This window comes from Thunnus maccoyii, chromosome 11, assembly GCF_910596095.1.
Source record: "Thunnus maccoyii chromosome 11, fThuMac1.1, whole genome shotgun sequence".
Lineage (NCBI taxonomy): Eukaryota > Metazoa > Chordata > Actinopteri > Scombriformes > Scombridae > Thunnus > Thunnus maccoyii.
Genome location: NC_056543.1, coordinates 12,433,434 through 12,449,452, shown reverse-complemented (window position 1 = coordinate 12,449,452; position 16,019 = coordinate 12,433,434). Strand labels below are relative to the sequence as shown.

At 35.8% G+C, this 16,019-nt stretch overlaps 1 protein-coding gene across 1 annotated transcript; it reads right to left on the bottom strand.

Annotated features, from left to right (window-relative positions):
• Positions 1-1,983: 1,983 nt before the first annotated feature.
• Positions 1,984-11,390, bottom strand: LOC121907630 (pyridoxal kinase-like). Its single transcript, XM_042427297.1, has 11 exons — positions 11,103-11,390; positions 9,630-9,684; positions 6,055-6,159; positions 5,463-5,546; positions 5,321-5,355; positions 4,964-5,049; positions 4,644-4,689; positions 4,435-4,546; positions 4,006-4,142; positions 3,857-3,923; positions 1,984-3,410 (listed from the first exon to the last, which is right to left on the bottom strand). The coding sequence occupies exons 1-11, from the start codon at positions 11,181-11,183 to the stop codon at positions 3,289-3,291; spliced, it is 930 nt and encodes a 309-aa protein (XP_042283231.1). The 5' UTR covers positions 11,184-11,390; the 3' UTR covers positions 1,984-3,288.
• Positions 11,391-16,019: the final 4,629 nt, after the last annotated feature.

The window sequence follows — 16,019 nt, the reverse complement described above, 5'->3', positions numbered from 1 at the left end:
AGCGCTACTACTCCAGTGATTGGTTGCCCCATCTAAAGTGGATACTGGCCTTTAACTTGAAAGTTTTTCATCGGAGGAGGAGGGGAGGGATTTTAGTTCTTCAGTTGTTGTGGGCAAACATTTTCAGTTTCACATCTATTTTGAAGAAGACCACTTCAAACTAGGGCTTGACTAACGATTATTTTCTTGATTCATCAATAAATTGTTTAGTCCATAAAATGTCCAAAAAAAAAAACCCACCAATTTTAGTGTCATTTGAAGAAGCCCAAGGGAACTTCTTCAAATGTCTTGTTTTGTCCAATCAACAGTCCCAAACCTCAAGATATTCCTGGTAAGCTCCTGTTAACATTTTGAGGTTTTCATTTTGAAATATAAGTCTCATCCTGAACTTCCTGAACTTCTAACTTCCTAGTTAGACAAAAAGCAGTATTTTGGTGGAATAAAGCTTTAAAACAGGTTGGGCCCTAAAAATAAAAAAGATATGGATAACAATAGTGTCAATGATGACTAATAAAACCATGTGAGAAGTTTAGAGGGAAAAATCACTATATAGAGGAGCTGTTAACAACTCATAGACATCTGAGATGTGACCCCGACTACACACTGCTTTTTGAAAGACATCAAAAGCCAAAAAGGTTGGAAATCTCTTGTTTAATCCTTAACAATGTGTTGTATTTTAGAAGCTTGTTATATCATCCATTGTGTCAAATCTTCATCTGAAAAGTAACTAAAGCTGGCAAATAAATGTAGTGGAGTAGAAAGTACAATATTTCCCTCTGAAATGTCGTAGAGTGGAAGTATAAAGTAGCATCAACTGGAAATATTCAAGTAAAGTACAAGGACTTCAAAACTGTACTTCAGTACAGTACATTAGTAAACGTACATAGTTACTGTACACCACTGAACAGCGCACAAGACAAACACTTCTCTTCTCCAAAATCTCACCTGAACACATAGACAAGGTCCTGTCATCAAAGTCCTTTCATCCCCTGAATAGGTGTGCATGTTTGATCAACTTTGGACCTCTTTAGCCCTCTGCTGGTGTGTTTGCTCAGCTGCAGTTTTAATTAGAGCTGAGATAAACTGAGGGATCAGTAACTTGCTGTATGCAGGAGCCTCAAGGCCTTCTGTGTGATAAATCTGGTATGTCTGTTGATATTATGTTTTATCCTGCTGGATTCATCTCTTCTCTTTCCCAACAAAACCTGGAGTTTCTCACTCAGCTTGTAGATACTGCCCACAAATAAGATGTCCTCTTAAGTGTGTTTACTGCATTCAGGTCGCAGTCGGGTAGACATATTGGCCTGTCTGGTTATTTGGGTTAATGCTGGCTAGTCACACTGTGGATTAGTGTTGGCAAAACAGAGCTGTTACCTGCCCCTAATCACACAATATACAGCTGGCGGGACAGCTAAGAGCATTTATTTGTTTCCCTTTCTTCTTTATTTCTTTACTCTTGTCAAAACACCCAGTTTGACTTTCCTTTCTTCATCTCCACCATACACAAAATCAAATGCAATCATATATTTTTTTAAGTAGTTCAGCAGCCAACATTTTGAATACCCTTTTAAACAAGACATTTATGTTCTTCTGAGGTACATTTTTTACATTAGAAATTTAAATGTATGTGATATTATACCAAAATATTTATGTAAATTAGTTTGGAACATTTACATCTCTCTATTTAGGGTAAAATTCATGACATATTTTTCCACTTTTTCCATTTCAAGTCTGTACCTTCCATACCTATTGAAGGAAAAAAAGGCAATTACGAGTCATCACTTGTACGCAGATGTGGTAAGATGACCTCAGGGAACAATTAGCTCCCTCATGTAAACATCATGTTACACAAGGTTAAGCTCTAGTATGCTCCTTTACCCAGACTTAATAGACCTAAAAGCAAAAGAAATATTGCACCCTTGGGAGACTCATCTAAGAAAGCTTGCAAAGAAAAAACATTAATTAAATTAAAAATCAAAGCAGTTTTCAGTAAAAGATTAATAATTTATTATTTCTGTTCTCATATTGCTCTATATCAGAGCAGCAGCTCGAAGTTTGGCACTTGACTTTCTAACATTATGTGTGAGGATCGACTATTACATTGGTACATCAAAACATTCACAACCAATGTTTTTCTTCCTAACTGCGTTAAGGCTATTTAAACAGCGTGGTCTCTCATACCGACTCTTTTTTGTTTGAGATATGACAACAGTCAAAAATGAAAAAAAAAAAAAATATCATTAGTAAATAGTGTATAGTAAAGATTATCTGTGCAAATACCTCAATTTGAGATGTTAACATGTTACACATCTGCTAGTTCAAGAACACATTGCATAATTAAAAAAGAAGGTGAAAAACATTTCCAGAAAATTGTTTAAAAGAACCATTTCAGACATCAACTATAATCACGATAATCAATAAAGTTACAATTTGTCTAAAACAAAACAAAATGAAATAAATTGGGGTAATGAAACTAGACGTATAGACCACATACTAATTGCATATGATGTTTGACATTTTTTACAATGTTATACGTTACATATCTCAGCACTTATAATCCATTCTGAATGTATAAATGTGGTAACACCCAAGTTCATTATAAGCACATTGCATGCATTCATACCTTTTTATAATTATCATTTCAGAAAATTCACAGTGCAATGAAATACTCTGACATCATTGTTATTATTATTACAATTATTACATATAGTTTCACCAGAAGCTGTTAACCCCTTTGTTTTTGCATTATGTACCTAACGCATCATGTTTTGATTATATTGCAAACAATGATGTGCTTATAATGCCTTGTGAGAAACACACTTTAAGTACATTTAACCTACTATTATAGCCATAATAAGTAGAGGCATGATCATGCATGCATCGTTTGGTTTTGTTTATTTCCTATTCTTAACCGAGATGAGTTGTTTTATACCAAGAAATAATTTTCAGCATGATAAAGAAGATTCAAGTACACTTATCACTCAAGTACACTACCTTTAAACCTAAACATCGTTGTCTAATGTTCTTTTTTGTTTTGATTCTAGGGCAGATGATGTCTACACAGGCCATAGTACAGACACATATGGCAGTGATTCCAGTGTGCAGAATGTACATACAACAAATCAAATTTTTTCCTCATGAAAAACACAGTGGTACACCCTCAGAGATTCTACTGTATAAGGCAGAGACACGTGACAGTCTTTGATGTGAAGATCCTACATGTATCGCCCAGATTTAAAGCTGATTTGTACCAGCGAGATGTGAATGTTCACGAAAATGTCTTCAGTCTTAAGACTTTTGTAAGACCTTAGCTTCTACTACGATGGCAGGATTCTCAATGTCAGCTTTGCTCTGAACCATCCTCAGCTCCAGTTGTGCAGGGCTAGGCCTTTTCCCGGGGCCAGCCGCCTCTGAAAGAAAAAAAAAGAAGAGAAGGTGAACCGTTGAAAGAAAAAAACACGATTTTGAACTTTGGCTTACTGGTCAACCTTGCAGTCAAAGGGTAATTCTGGTCCATGTGACTGTTGTGGCTGTTAATATGTAGCTATATAAGAAACAGTTACGTCATTACTTGTTTGCCTCCTTCTACGTGTAAATTACTTTTACTCAATACCTAACGATAGAAAATCTGTGAGATGACTAAGTAGAGTAAAGTAATCAACTGAGATGTCTTTCTTGACAATCACTTTTTTATATAATGTTGGTGGCCATTACATAAGGTATATCACTGGTTCACATATTACTATTGATTGTGTAAATACAGTACTAACAGCAGAAGGGAGCAAACACTGTTCCTTCACCATTAAATAAAAAAAAACCACAAACAGAAGACAATAAACAAACACGCACACCCTACCGTTAGCATAAGTGATGGTCCTCTTAATGACATGGTGCATGACTGAAACAGTCTTTTCACAGGCAGCCTGTGAAAAACAAAAAGAAGACTTGATTACATACAGCTGGCATCATTAGATTTCCTCAGCTTACTGATTATGTGTTTCTGACCTTCAGGTCTTTGGGGTGATGGTGAGTCCAGGCTAGCAACATGGCAGCAAACAGGTCTCCTGTACCCACAAATACAGCATCGACTTTGGGGATGTCCATGCAGATTCTCTGACTGGTGTTGGTCCCATCTGGTTTCACTACAGTCAGGACAGACAAGGCAGTGATATTGAAATTAAAAGGCACAATAGTTAAAAATCATTTTTTATGTAAATGACCGTATACATGTTATTAGGCTAAGACACAAAGTAAGGTTGAAAACAGAAGAACATCCCATCTCCCACTCATTACAATGCTGTACTTTTATCCTGTTTAACCAAAAACTGGCATGAAATGCAGACAAATCCAAAAAAAAAAAAGAGTTGAATCCCAAAATGTCTTCTAAACAGCAGTGAGGAGACGCTTTTCTGGAGAAAGTTGGTTGTGCTTTACCTGTTTTTTGGCTCCCAAGGGCCAACAGGAACTGGTCCCCATGTTTCGAGGGCAGGTCTGTACTAGTGAGGACCACGGTCTCTGGACCCATTTTATGAAGCAAGTCCATCACCTGGAGAGTAGACGGGGTCCCGTTTACTCAAGCTTTTGTACCGCTTGGTGTCACAAACTAAATCCAAATAAGGCAGGATGAGAAGTGCTGAACTCACCTCAAAAGCGTCTGACTCTGTGTTGATTTTCCTCCCAGTTAATAGCCTACGGAAAAAAGGGCAGAAGTTACAGATGCATCCATGACAATTAACATTAAACTCACACTTTCCCTCACTTGTATCCTGTACAAACATTTATTATTTGTTAACACCTTATATCACAGTATTTGCCTGCAGATGTCTGTTATGTCTCTTCCTATTAGATACCAAATTAACCCCTTTCCTTCATTCTCTTTATCAGGCTGGTCTGTTTGCTTTTTACTATTACTATACTCCATTTACTATTTCTTTTCTTTAATGATGACTAGAAGTGCACTCACTCTGCTTCAAACTGGTTCGGGGTGAGGATGTCGGCCAAAGGCACTACTTTGTCCCTGTAGACTGGCAGCAGCTTCTCTGGGACGTACTGTAGCAGGCAGCAGACACAAGATTTTCTTATCCAAAAGCATGTTTTTGTCACCACTTTACAATTACTTTTACAAAATGATGAAAACAAATGAATGAAAATTCCTTTAACATAGGCTAATTCATTTTATAGACTGAATATTGTAGAAAGTTCGAATTCATATAGCACTTTGAAAGTTAACTTTTTGAACGGTGTGCATCACGAGTCCAAAATTAGCACTCAACAGGTGTATAATGTAGGATAACAATATATGTAGAGGAATTTACTGTACCATAGCACCGTGGTCTCCCATAACAGGATCGCAAACTGTGGAAAAGAACACAGAAATTTAAGCTTTGTTTGGACTTAAAAGTTACATTCAATAAAGTTTCATAGTTCACATTTATAATTGAAACAACTAATCTTACACCTACCATATACCAGGCTGGGATTGGCCTTCTTCAGCTCCTGAATAATATCAACCACCATCTCCAGGAAGGACGTGTCCCTGCTGTAGCCTGATGAGGAAAATGAAATCAGCAAAGTAAAACAGAAACATCTGACTTTATTATTACAATTGCTTATTATTATTATTACGAATTTACTGTACATTATTGCATTTGATGCTTTTTTCCCATAAGTTGACATGAATAAACCACACATGCATGCTAACGTTAACCAAACTGTCAAAATTATGTAAAAAAAACGAGAAACGTGACGCTTGTAAGCTCAGATTTTTCATGCGATGATGACCAAACCAATTCACATCTGTCTTTAGCAGCCCAAAGCAAACAGACAGTCAGTCAAAGAAATGCAAGTAGACATTTTGGATCAGCATAACAATAACTTTTGGTAGAAACCTGCACCCCTTAAAATACAGCAGTAGATTGTAAATGCATTGAATTCTTGTCTATTGAGGCTGCTGTTAAAACTAAGTGGCCATAAAGTGTTCATAAGCCATGCCGCTGTTTTTTAAGCTTCCTATTTCTTTAACCTAGTCTACATGGATACACTCCTCAGACTCACCTGTGAGGATGTAGTCATAGTGGTTCACCTTATTGAGTTTGATACCCTCATATAGCACATTCAGCTCCTCTGCCGTCAGTACTTGCCCCTTCCAATGGGCGTAGCCTGAGATACAAAAGAGAAAATGGCAGACAGGACATCTTCAAGTTCTTAATGCTGCTTGGATTTATTCAAAAACACAAATAAAGAAGATCAAAGCTGGCAAAACCAAATCATTTTTAATAAAAATGAAATCTGAGTCATTTGATAGGGTGTGGTGTCAATGAGAAGAGCGGACATTTAAAATTCCAGACGTGTTAAGACATTTTCTGAATTTGAGAAACAAAAAATCAAGATGTTTGTGAAACATAAACCAAGAAAAACACTGTAATGTTGTATAAATCATGCTGTGTATAAAACTAAAGAGTAGACATGCAAGTGTTTTTCTTCTCTGCGCTCTGTCTTCTCATTCCCTCACTCCCTCCGCTGAGGTCCCCCTCCTCCGTGTGCTGTCAGGGGCCAAACGGGGCCTCCAAACAGACTGAATGGGATGCCTGTATCCTGGCTGTCAGCTTCCCCCTTCCTTTGTCCCCCCTTCACCATTAACCTAGAATAAACCCCCCGAAAGCTCTTCTGACTGCTAATGATTGGACACAGAATGGACACTCACAAACAAACTACATCCATACAGGAGCACAGCGTTCACACGGAGCCCAAACCTGACTCAGTGCCAGCGAGTGCACCTCCTGCAGCGAGGACTTAACAGAAAGCTCTCTGGAGGGGGAAGTGTACTTATGCCTCCACTGAAAAACTAAACTTCTGAGTATTAACGTTTTTTTTTTTACAAACACTAGTATAAACTAGATGTGGGATTACACCCCACGCAGTTGTGTAATTTAGTCCAAATGCTCAAGACCGACCACTTTCCTCTCTCACAGGACCGAATGTTTATATTGATGTAAGTGGTTGCTGTGCAAATGTCTCCTGCCCCTGTGGTGAAAACACATTCTTCACATACTTTGGCGCATGAACCCAGATTATATTCCTATCCTCTCTGCAGGTGCTTCGGGCCAACAAGTTTCAATTTAACAAATAACATTAACATTATTACTGCCCCACATTACAAAAGAACTATAATAAAGGTTATCTGTGGGATGATGATATATAAAACAATTGACATCAACCTTTATACTCTCTGTGATCACCAGGATTTTGCAACAGAAATGACTTCATCCTATCTAAATGTTACAATTTTTCCTCCTGTGACCTCTTTGCATTTTGAACTGCTTGGTTCAACGAACAAATGAATCATCAGAAACACGAGACATTCTGGGAAACAAGGGTGGTGCTGCATTTCAGGTCCAGACTACCGTACTCACTTATTCTATACAGTGTAAGCTAATCTTAATAGTGCACTGATAATGTTACTGAAGGCTGTACGTTAAATGTCATTCTAAATCTGTTTCATGGCCTCTGCTGAACCGCTCTGTTCAGTTATCTAAATGCGGTGCCTGAAAGCGAGGCTGTGTTGAAAGAAGAAATATTGCCTTCTTCTCTTTCAAAAGCTAACTTCATCAGCAATAAAACACACTGCTGCTCATTTCAATACATGCAGGGATTTTGCTGTTTAAAGCATTACTTGGTCTGGTATGACCAGCAGCATATGGTGGCTACTGTTTGCTAATGTTAGCAAATTTTAGATATTACAGTGTAACTGACATTACTGAGTCAGTTTCCTGACTTTATTTTCTGCTTATGGTGCCATTTCACTCGCTCTCAGTCAGGCCAAGTAATGGTGGTTTCTTTAAAGCAAATGACTAAAGAGAATCCATCATCCTTTAAATGCTTCTTGTGGCCACAGCGGCCTCTGTTCAGCAGAATTAACATTTGTCTCGCTTTAAAAGTATTAAAATGTGTTTAATTACAGCTTTAGATGATATCACATTATGCAGGATTATTTTTAATTTACTGTCATTATAATGTTTTAAAATTGAACAGCACAAAATCCTTTATATTCCTTGACACTTACTAAAGACTTAAACTATTGCTACAATACGTTAGAGCTGCAACTAACACTTATTTTCATTATTGATTAATCTGCCGATTATTTTCTTAATTAACTGATTAATTGTTGTATGAAAATAGTGAAAATGATTGTTATAATTTCCAAGTCAAAGGTGACGTCTTTAAATGTCTTATTTTGTTTAATTCAACAGTCTTAAACCCAAATATATTCAGTTTACTGTCATGTATAACAAAGAAAAGCATTAAAACATCACATCTGAGAAGCTGAAACCAGCTTATTTTTAATATTTGCTTAAAAAATGACAATTGATTATCAAAATAGCTGACGATGAATTCTCTGACGATCGACTAATCGATTCATCAACTAATTGTTGCAGTTCTATTATAAATACTGCACATACATGACTTATTTAATGGAGAACTGATCATCACACTGAATCGATTTACTTAAAAAGGAAAAAGCTGCGAACTGAATTTGTTCCGGCAACATCAGATGATTGTTATAATCAAATTTACATTCATTAAATTAGCAACTTTTAAACTGTTCTAATAGCAGATTTTTTGGGTAAAGAGGCAAAAACTTTTGACTGTGCATCAACCTTAAAATCCCACAGATTAAATTTAAATGAAATCACCATACATTTGGAGCTAACGGAGGGAAGATAAACTGATCAGAGATAAAGGTTGTTAGAAAACATTAACTTTTTGAGTTAAACATAGTACTAGAGTCCCTCCTGTAGGCTGACTGATCACATGAGTCTTATAAACCATGCATACAGGGTTCATCAAGGTCTCCACAGTAGCAAGTCAAAGTACAAAAAGCACAAGACAGTGATTAACTCAGTACATGATGTCCTATACATCACATATTTGCCCCCACACCTAAGCCTCCTAATTAAAAAAGGTACACAGTGGAGTCTTCCTGTAAGCAAATACAGTTTTGTTTGCATTCACTGTTTCACGCTCAACCATGTTGTGTCTCTCCTTTAAGCCGAACAAACCAGGGCTGCAACTAACGATTATTTTCTTGATTAACTGATTGATCGCTTTGTCTTTAAAATGTGAGAAAATTGTGAAAAATGAAAAAATGTTATTATTTCCCAGAGTTCAAAGTGATGTCGTCAGATGTCTTGTTTTGTCTGACCAATAGTAAAAATCTCTGAGCTGAGAAACTTTTGGGGATTTTTGTGCTTAAGAATGAAATAATTGCCAATTAATTTTCTATGGATCATCTAATCAATTTATCATCCAATTGCTGCAGCTTTATAACAAACATGAAGTCGTCTTTTCATGTGTCCTTGTGTGCATGTGTTGGTTAAGTGCAAGATACGAACAAAACGATGACTAGCTGGTAAAAACGTTGCTCCACAGCGCCACTAGTGGTCAAAAGTTCCACAGTGTACCTTTAAACTACTGTATGATGCTACATCCATGTAACACATCAGTAAATAAAAAATATCCTCATATCTGATCGATAAAAAAGATAGAAAGTTACATTATTAAGAAAGTGGATTTTTTTTTTGTGATCACTCAATTTTCTCATGCAGGCCATTTAAAAGCACTCAGCTAACCTGTGTGATTGGAGAACTGCACAGAGTTGATAGAGTCCACTTCAAAGCCCAGAACCTGAGAAGAGATTAATGAAGCAGCTGTCAAAACAGAGAACAATGAAGTCTTTTGTAAACAAGCTTCTGACTTTCACTAAACTGCGGGAACAGCGTGGTGGATTACTGTTTGAGCTGTAAACCACAAATATTGTATATTTCAATACTGTTATAAGGATCTTGATGCCTTCTTCAGCGATTTCTGGGGACTGAATGAATATCAACCTGCAGAGACATGAAACTTGTTTGACATAATGACTTCAAAAGAGATCCTCTTGTCAGCTTGTATTGTTGTCTCTGTATGATTGATACAGCGAACATGTTTTGGCAAGAAATAGGCATGGTGCTCACTAAAATGCATTTACAAATTGAAACTTGTTGAAAGTTTGATTCATACAGAAATGGTACAAAAAACTTTCTCTGTCAAGAGCAGGAAGCAACACTCAAAATACTTAAAAACTACTGTGTGCTTTCTAATATTTCCAGCACCGATATAAAAGGATATTTCTAATACTTATGTCGGTATATGTACAAACATTGGTATGGTTGTTTTGATGTTTCCTTCTTTTCACACAGGCACAATCTACTATCCTGTAGAGCATGACTTAAAGGATAGGTTCAAGATTTTGGATATCTGCCACATTTACAGCCTTTTTTGCATAAAACTTCCTCTTTGTGTTTCCTTGGACAGTGTTTCCCTGTTGAGCTGCAATGGAAGTATAGTAACAAAAAGAGGGACTGATCTGACTAATTTGGAAAGCTGAAACTTTATATTAGCTTCAGATAAACTTTTAAATACATTTTTTTGCACAGAAGGAGGACTGTGGATTTTGACCCCCATCACTTATATTGTAAATGCATTATGATAGGATCTTCTAACGGTCAGCATGAACAGGAAGAGAGATTACAGCAAGAAAAAAACAGTTTCAATGTTCATCTGGGCTCCTGACTGTTGTTATAAGACAGAGTTGAAAAACTGTCTTTTAAAATTCCACCCTCCTCTGTTGAATTAATATGGATAAAACTTTTAAAATTGGTTTGCACAGCTTCCTACCTGTAGCTGTTCTGTACTTTGTTAATAATTGGTGTAAATAACAGGCAGCCTACCTCTAAATCATGGTGAAACTCAGAATTATTATATTACAGCACATTTGTTTTCAAGGATATTTAGCATTTATTTTACAGTTATTGTAAGCTAGGTAGATAAATTCTTAAAAAAAAAAAAAAAAAAAAAATCAGTAAACGGCCTCTGATGTTTCAGCAGAAACGGGAAGGTTCACATTTGCACATTTAAGACTCCTTTTATAGGAATCAGGAAGTCGTCATTTTCATATCTGTCCTCTTTAACTGTTTTTCTTTCTTGGTGCCTGAGCAGAGACGTTTAACACCAACAATACAGCCACCTGAATCTTAAAGATTTGGGTTAACGTTAGTTGTTACCTGCAGCGGGAATGTTGCCGACTTGTTCCCGACGTAACCCCTGACAACATGACTCTGAACGGACAACACACGACAGTCCATCCCGGCTGTTACACTGGCTGCGTTTAAAAACACCGAACAGACACAACAGACGCGATAAATCCTAAAGCAGCATTAAAACTGTGTCCGGTCTCTGACACGCTGAAACTTAGCATGAGAGCAATAACTCCAGCAGTGAAGGACAGCTGCGCTGCTGCTGACAGTTACTGTTTCTCTGCAGGCAGCTACAAGGACACCTAAACTGGTGCGTTCACAGGCTCGAGAGAATTGTGGGACACACCAGCTTCCTACCAGAGACGTTCACTGCCAGCTTTTCTTTTTTTTTGCTTTTTTAAAAAACTTAATTTAGAAAACTACAGTAATAATAATAATAATAATAATAATAATAATAATAATAATAATAATAATAATAATAATAATAATAAAAACAAGCAATTACAAAGTGCTTTACAAGACAGAGATAAAATGAACAAAAGATAGAATACAATGCCAGATACATACATATATATCATTAAAACAAATATAAAATAAATGACTGTATGTAATAAAATAAATCAATAAAAGAAGATTATAAGAAAGCCTTATGATAAAAGTGAGTTTTCAAAAGCAACTTAAAAGACTGATTATGCAGTCCTCAAAAAACAACAACAATAAAACATAGTAGCAGATGCAGCAAGGCTACATTGACAATAAACAAAAATAGATGCATAAAAATAAAAAATTAAATAATAAGTACATGTACTCATTACTGTATATCTGAAGAGGCTGTATATACTGTACATAACCACCTATCATATTTATATAAAGTAATTTCTTTTGTTCGCCATTTAATATTTGTCTCAGCACTCTTCACTTCTTTGCATTATTTGTATCCTGTTTACAGTTCACAGAAATGGTTCCACTTGTACATAGTCATTCCTTGTGTATATTTCTGAAGATTGTTGTGTTGTTATTTTGTGTGAGTACACTGAGAGCCACTAAACCGGGGTCAAATTCCTTGTATGCATAAACATACTTGGCCAACTAAACATATCCATTGTACCATAAACCATTTATATATTTAGATCCTTAATAAACCACACAGATGACCCCGTACAGGATATGACGTATAATACACCCAGGTTATTTATATCTCTTTATGACTCATGAACATTTTATTCAGGTGTCTGATCGTTTGTGTAGAAATGTCTTTTACTCCTCAGCATCCCAGACAGTCCGCCACTTCTGTACTGAAGTGCAGGCACTATCAGTATCTGACTTTCACTTATCAATGTCCTGACCATGTTTTTATGATCTTAATATCTAATATTCTCCATTATACAACTTGCAGTGCACATTATGTTAAAATTAGTAAAGCAAGATGTGTTTTACAGTGGAATATCTCTGCATTAAGAAAGTATTGTTTCAGTTAATTTTATTTTATTTATTTTAGCTATTAGCTAAAAGCTTTTTTAGCTAAAAATTTAAAGAAAACAATTGTCATGTGAAACTGAATATGACTTTCTGTTTTCAAGAACATGAAATAATCTCAGGATACATGTGCAGTACAATCAATAAATGAAGGATTGAATGAATTCCCTGTGCAATAACCATCTAATACCAATACACAGACTGATCATATATAGGCATACATACTAATCGTATTAAGTTTATATTCAAATTGTGCAGTAAACATGTACAAACTGTTGTAAACAACTGTATGTAGCTGCTAGACAAATATGTGTATATCTCTATGCATGTACATACCTCACTGTATGCACCATGTGACTATTATTAGTCTGTTGTGCATACAACTATCCCCTTACAAATCAATGTACACCATATCCAGAATATAGCACATACATTTTCAAACAATACTTCAGAGTCTTAAAACAAACAAACAAACAAACAAAAGTCAGATTTTCTGGCCTATCATGTCTGAATTATGATACAAGATATAACCAAGTAATACTAGAAAGCACTAAGAGAGAACATACCTCTGTCAAGGCTGAACACTCCTCTAAATATTTTATTTTAATAATAAATAAATGTTTACAGCACACATATTTGATCTGCATCTTAATATGCATCAAAGTAAACACGTAATGAACAATTATGGTGATTAGATGTCAGTGGTGTCCATGATTTTAGATAAATACCTAAAAACTGTCTTGGAAAATGAGCTATTTACATTCCAGTATATCTTATAGTCCTCACCAATAAGAAGTTGCCAGTTAATTATAAGAAAGTGGTTTGGTGTCATTGTTGGTTTGTAATGAAATGTTAGTTTACAGTAAGAATTATTCACCCACAATGGACTCTTTTATTTGAACTGTTTTTCAATACTGAATCACAGTGGATGTAATTAGTAATTAGTAAAAATCAACTCAAGAGTCTTAAATATAAACATTTTTAAAAAATGGTTCCAAATTATGAATTGCATGTAATCAAATGTTAATTACTGCAAGTCATGACTTGTCTTGAACCTTGATCATGGCTCAGCAATCTGAATAAACCCTCTGATGATACAAAATCTTGATGAATTAAAGTGAGCATTTCAGTTTCCACCAGAGGGCACAAGAGGACAGAGATTTGCTTTGTCTGTTTTTTACTGATTGAAAAACATAGAAGCTTCAGAACTGCAGAAGCCTTTTGAATAAGAGGAAAAACATCTTCAAGAATCTAAAAAAAAAGGACCAGCTGCCCTTGACTTCTACCATACCATGACCTGGATGACTGAGAATCTTCACAGGCTTTTGATGTTCATATATTTTAGTTACAGTACACATCAAAGACAGGGGCCTCATGATATGAAGTGAGGAAAATTCAATTAGATTTTAAATAATCAGATAAGCCTTTAAAGGGATATGATCATATTGAATCATCTCAGGCTTTTAATGCTATTTCAACATGCCAATCCCTTTTTTTCTATTCATTTTCCCAGGACTATGAAAACAGACCAAACCTGCAAATGTACCAAACCTGGAGACCTGAAACTGGACATTGAGGAGTTCTGTGATTCTGCTGCTGATGCGGCTCGGCCTGTGTGGGTCAGAGGTTCAGACAGGGGGAGGATGGATGTCTCAGTGAGATGGGTGAGATCAGGGCCAGTGAGTTTGAGGGATCCACTGAGCAGACTGCACCTGACATCTGGGTGAGGAGCACAGAGGCCAGAGTACGGCAGCAACAACAAGAGCCGGGCGGATGAGCTGAGAGCTGAGCTGATCATCACTAAAATGCACCAGGAGCAGCTGCAGAGAGAGAGAACTGTGGTGAGACTTTTCTTGTGGATTGTTAATAATGATGCTCTTGAGAGATGTGATTACAGCATGTCAGTGCACTGTTGTACTTATTTCAAAGTCCGGATAAATCCTGAAAATGTGGAATGGATAACAATGTAAGGTAAATTAAGGTTGTAAAAATGTGTGATAGTAAGGTAATATTAAAAACATTCACAAGCAAAAATCATCATTCTTCTATTTTACAGTACAAGCAGGAAGCTTGACTGACTGTTAGTGAAAGCAAAAGAAATGGCCGGAGAAAAAAAAGATACTAAATAATAAATCATTTATACATCTGAAATCATACAAATTTATGAGTACAATCAAACGAGATATACACTTTATGAACACAACAGAAGATGATTTTTCAAATGTTTACTGTTCATAATTCTTGCCTTTATATTTAATTATACAATACAAATTTTTATCCACTATCTTAACGCATACAGTATACTTTGGCAACACATACAGTATGTGTCTACACATAATGCAAATACAATAAAGCAAACTGAGATTGAAATTGAAGAGAGTTCAAGTGTTTCATTGACAGATTTGATGGTTTTATAGGTTTCAACAGTTTATCGTGTTCTATGTCATTATTTTCAGATGTGTGAAGGTTTGCATTTGCTGATGGTTATGTATTATATTTAAATTCAGTTTAATAAACAAGAAAAATTTGAACAAACAAAACCAAAACCAAACTACAAACTAGTGGTAACGAAGCACAGTTACTCAGATACTGTCCTTAAGTACAATTTTAAGGCACTTGTCCATTTTGTATTGCTTACTTTATTCTTATCCGCCACTACATTTCAGAGGAATGCTTTGCTGTGAATTAAATTGCCCAACAGCATATGAAAAATCTAGCTTGCACGTTATATTTTCTTAATGCAGAGGTATTCAGCTGTAAAACATAAGTTGCTTTCTTAGTCTTAATGCAGACACAAAGTTTGCCATGTGAGTTGCATAATGAGAAAAAAGGCAGTTAAAATTAATATTGGATCAAAAAGTGAAAGTCTTGTACTGCTGTAGTGTGTAGAGTGTAATGCTGAGGAAAGCCTAAGGCTAAAACGTATCTGTTTTTTTGCTGCTGTGCATCATTAAAAAAGTGATATACGCTATATTTATGAGTGCTGACGACTTCATCTGTTATTTTTGTGCAGACAATACCTGCAGCTTAATACAGAGATGACGGAGACTGTCTGTGATGTGGATGAGTCACCAACACTCCTGCACAGATCATCAGTAACCTGGATAATGTTATAACCATACAGAGATATTAATACCTGGGTTATGTTCTGTATCACATCCTGATATGATTACAACCAGAAAAAGTCTCAACAGGGACCAGTGCATGTAAAAATACTACCTAAAAGATGATGTTGATGATATGACACAGAACAGAAGGTCAGTGTATACAGGTACATTTAAAATAATAAAGAATCATAAAATTATTATAATTGTATTATAATAAAAATATAAAAACAGTGAAAAGATCGATTGCCGGTGTCTCACCAAGGGTCCTGCTTACAACATTAAAGTGCTCTTTACAATTAAAGCCTAAATAGGGTTGCAATTAACCATTATTTTCATTATCGAAATGTCCATTGATTATTTT

Excerpts from the sequence above, each read along its gene's own strand:
- LOC121907630 (XM_042427297.1), bottom strand. The coding sequence starts at position 11,183 with ATGGACTGTCGTGTGTTGTCCGTTCAGAGTCATGTTGTCAGGGGTTAC. Across the intron at positions 4,690-4,963 it reads CCGAACCAGTTTGAAGCAGA|GCTATTAACTGGGAGGAAAA; the intron begins GTGAGTGCACTT and ends TTTTTTCCGTAG. Across the intron at positions 3,411-3,856 it reads GACCATCACTTATGCTAACG|AGGCGGCTGGCCCCGGGAAA; the intron begins GTAGGGTGTGCG and ends TTTTTCTTTCAG.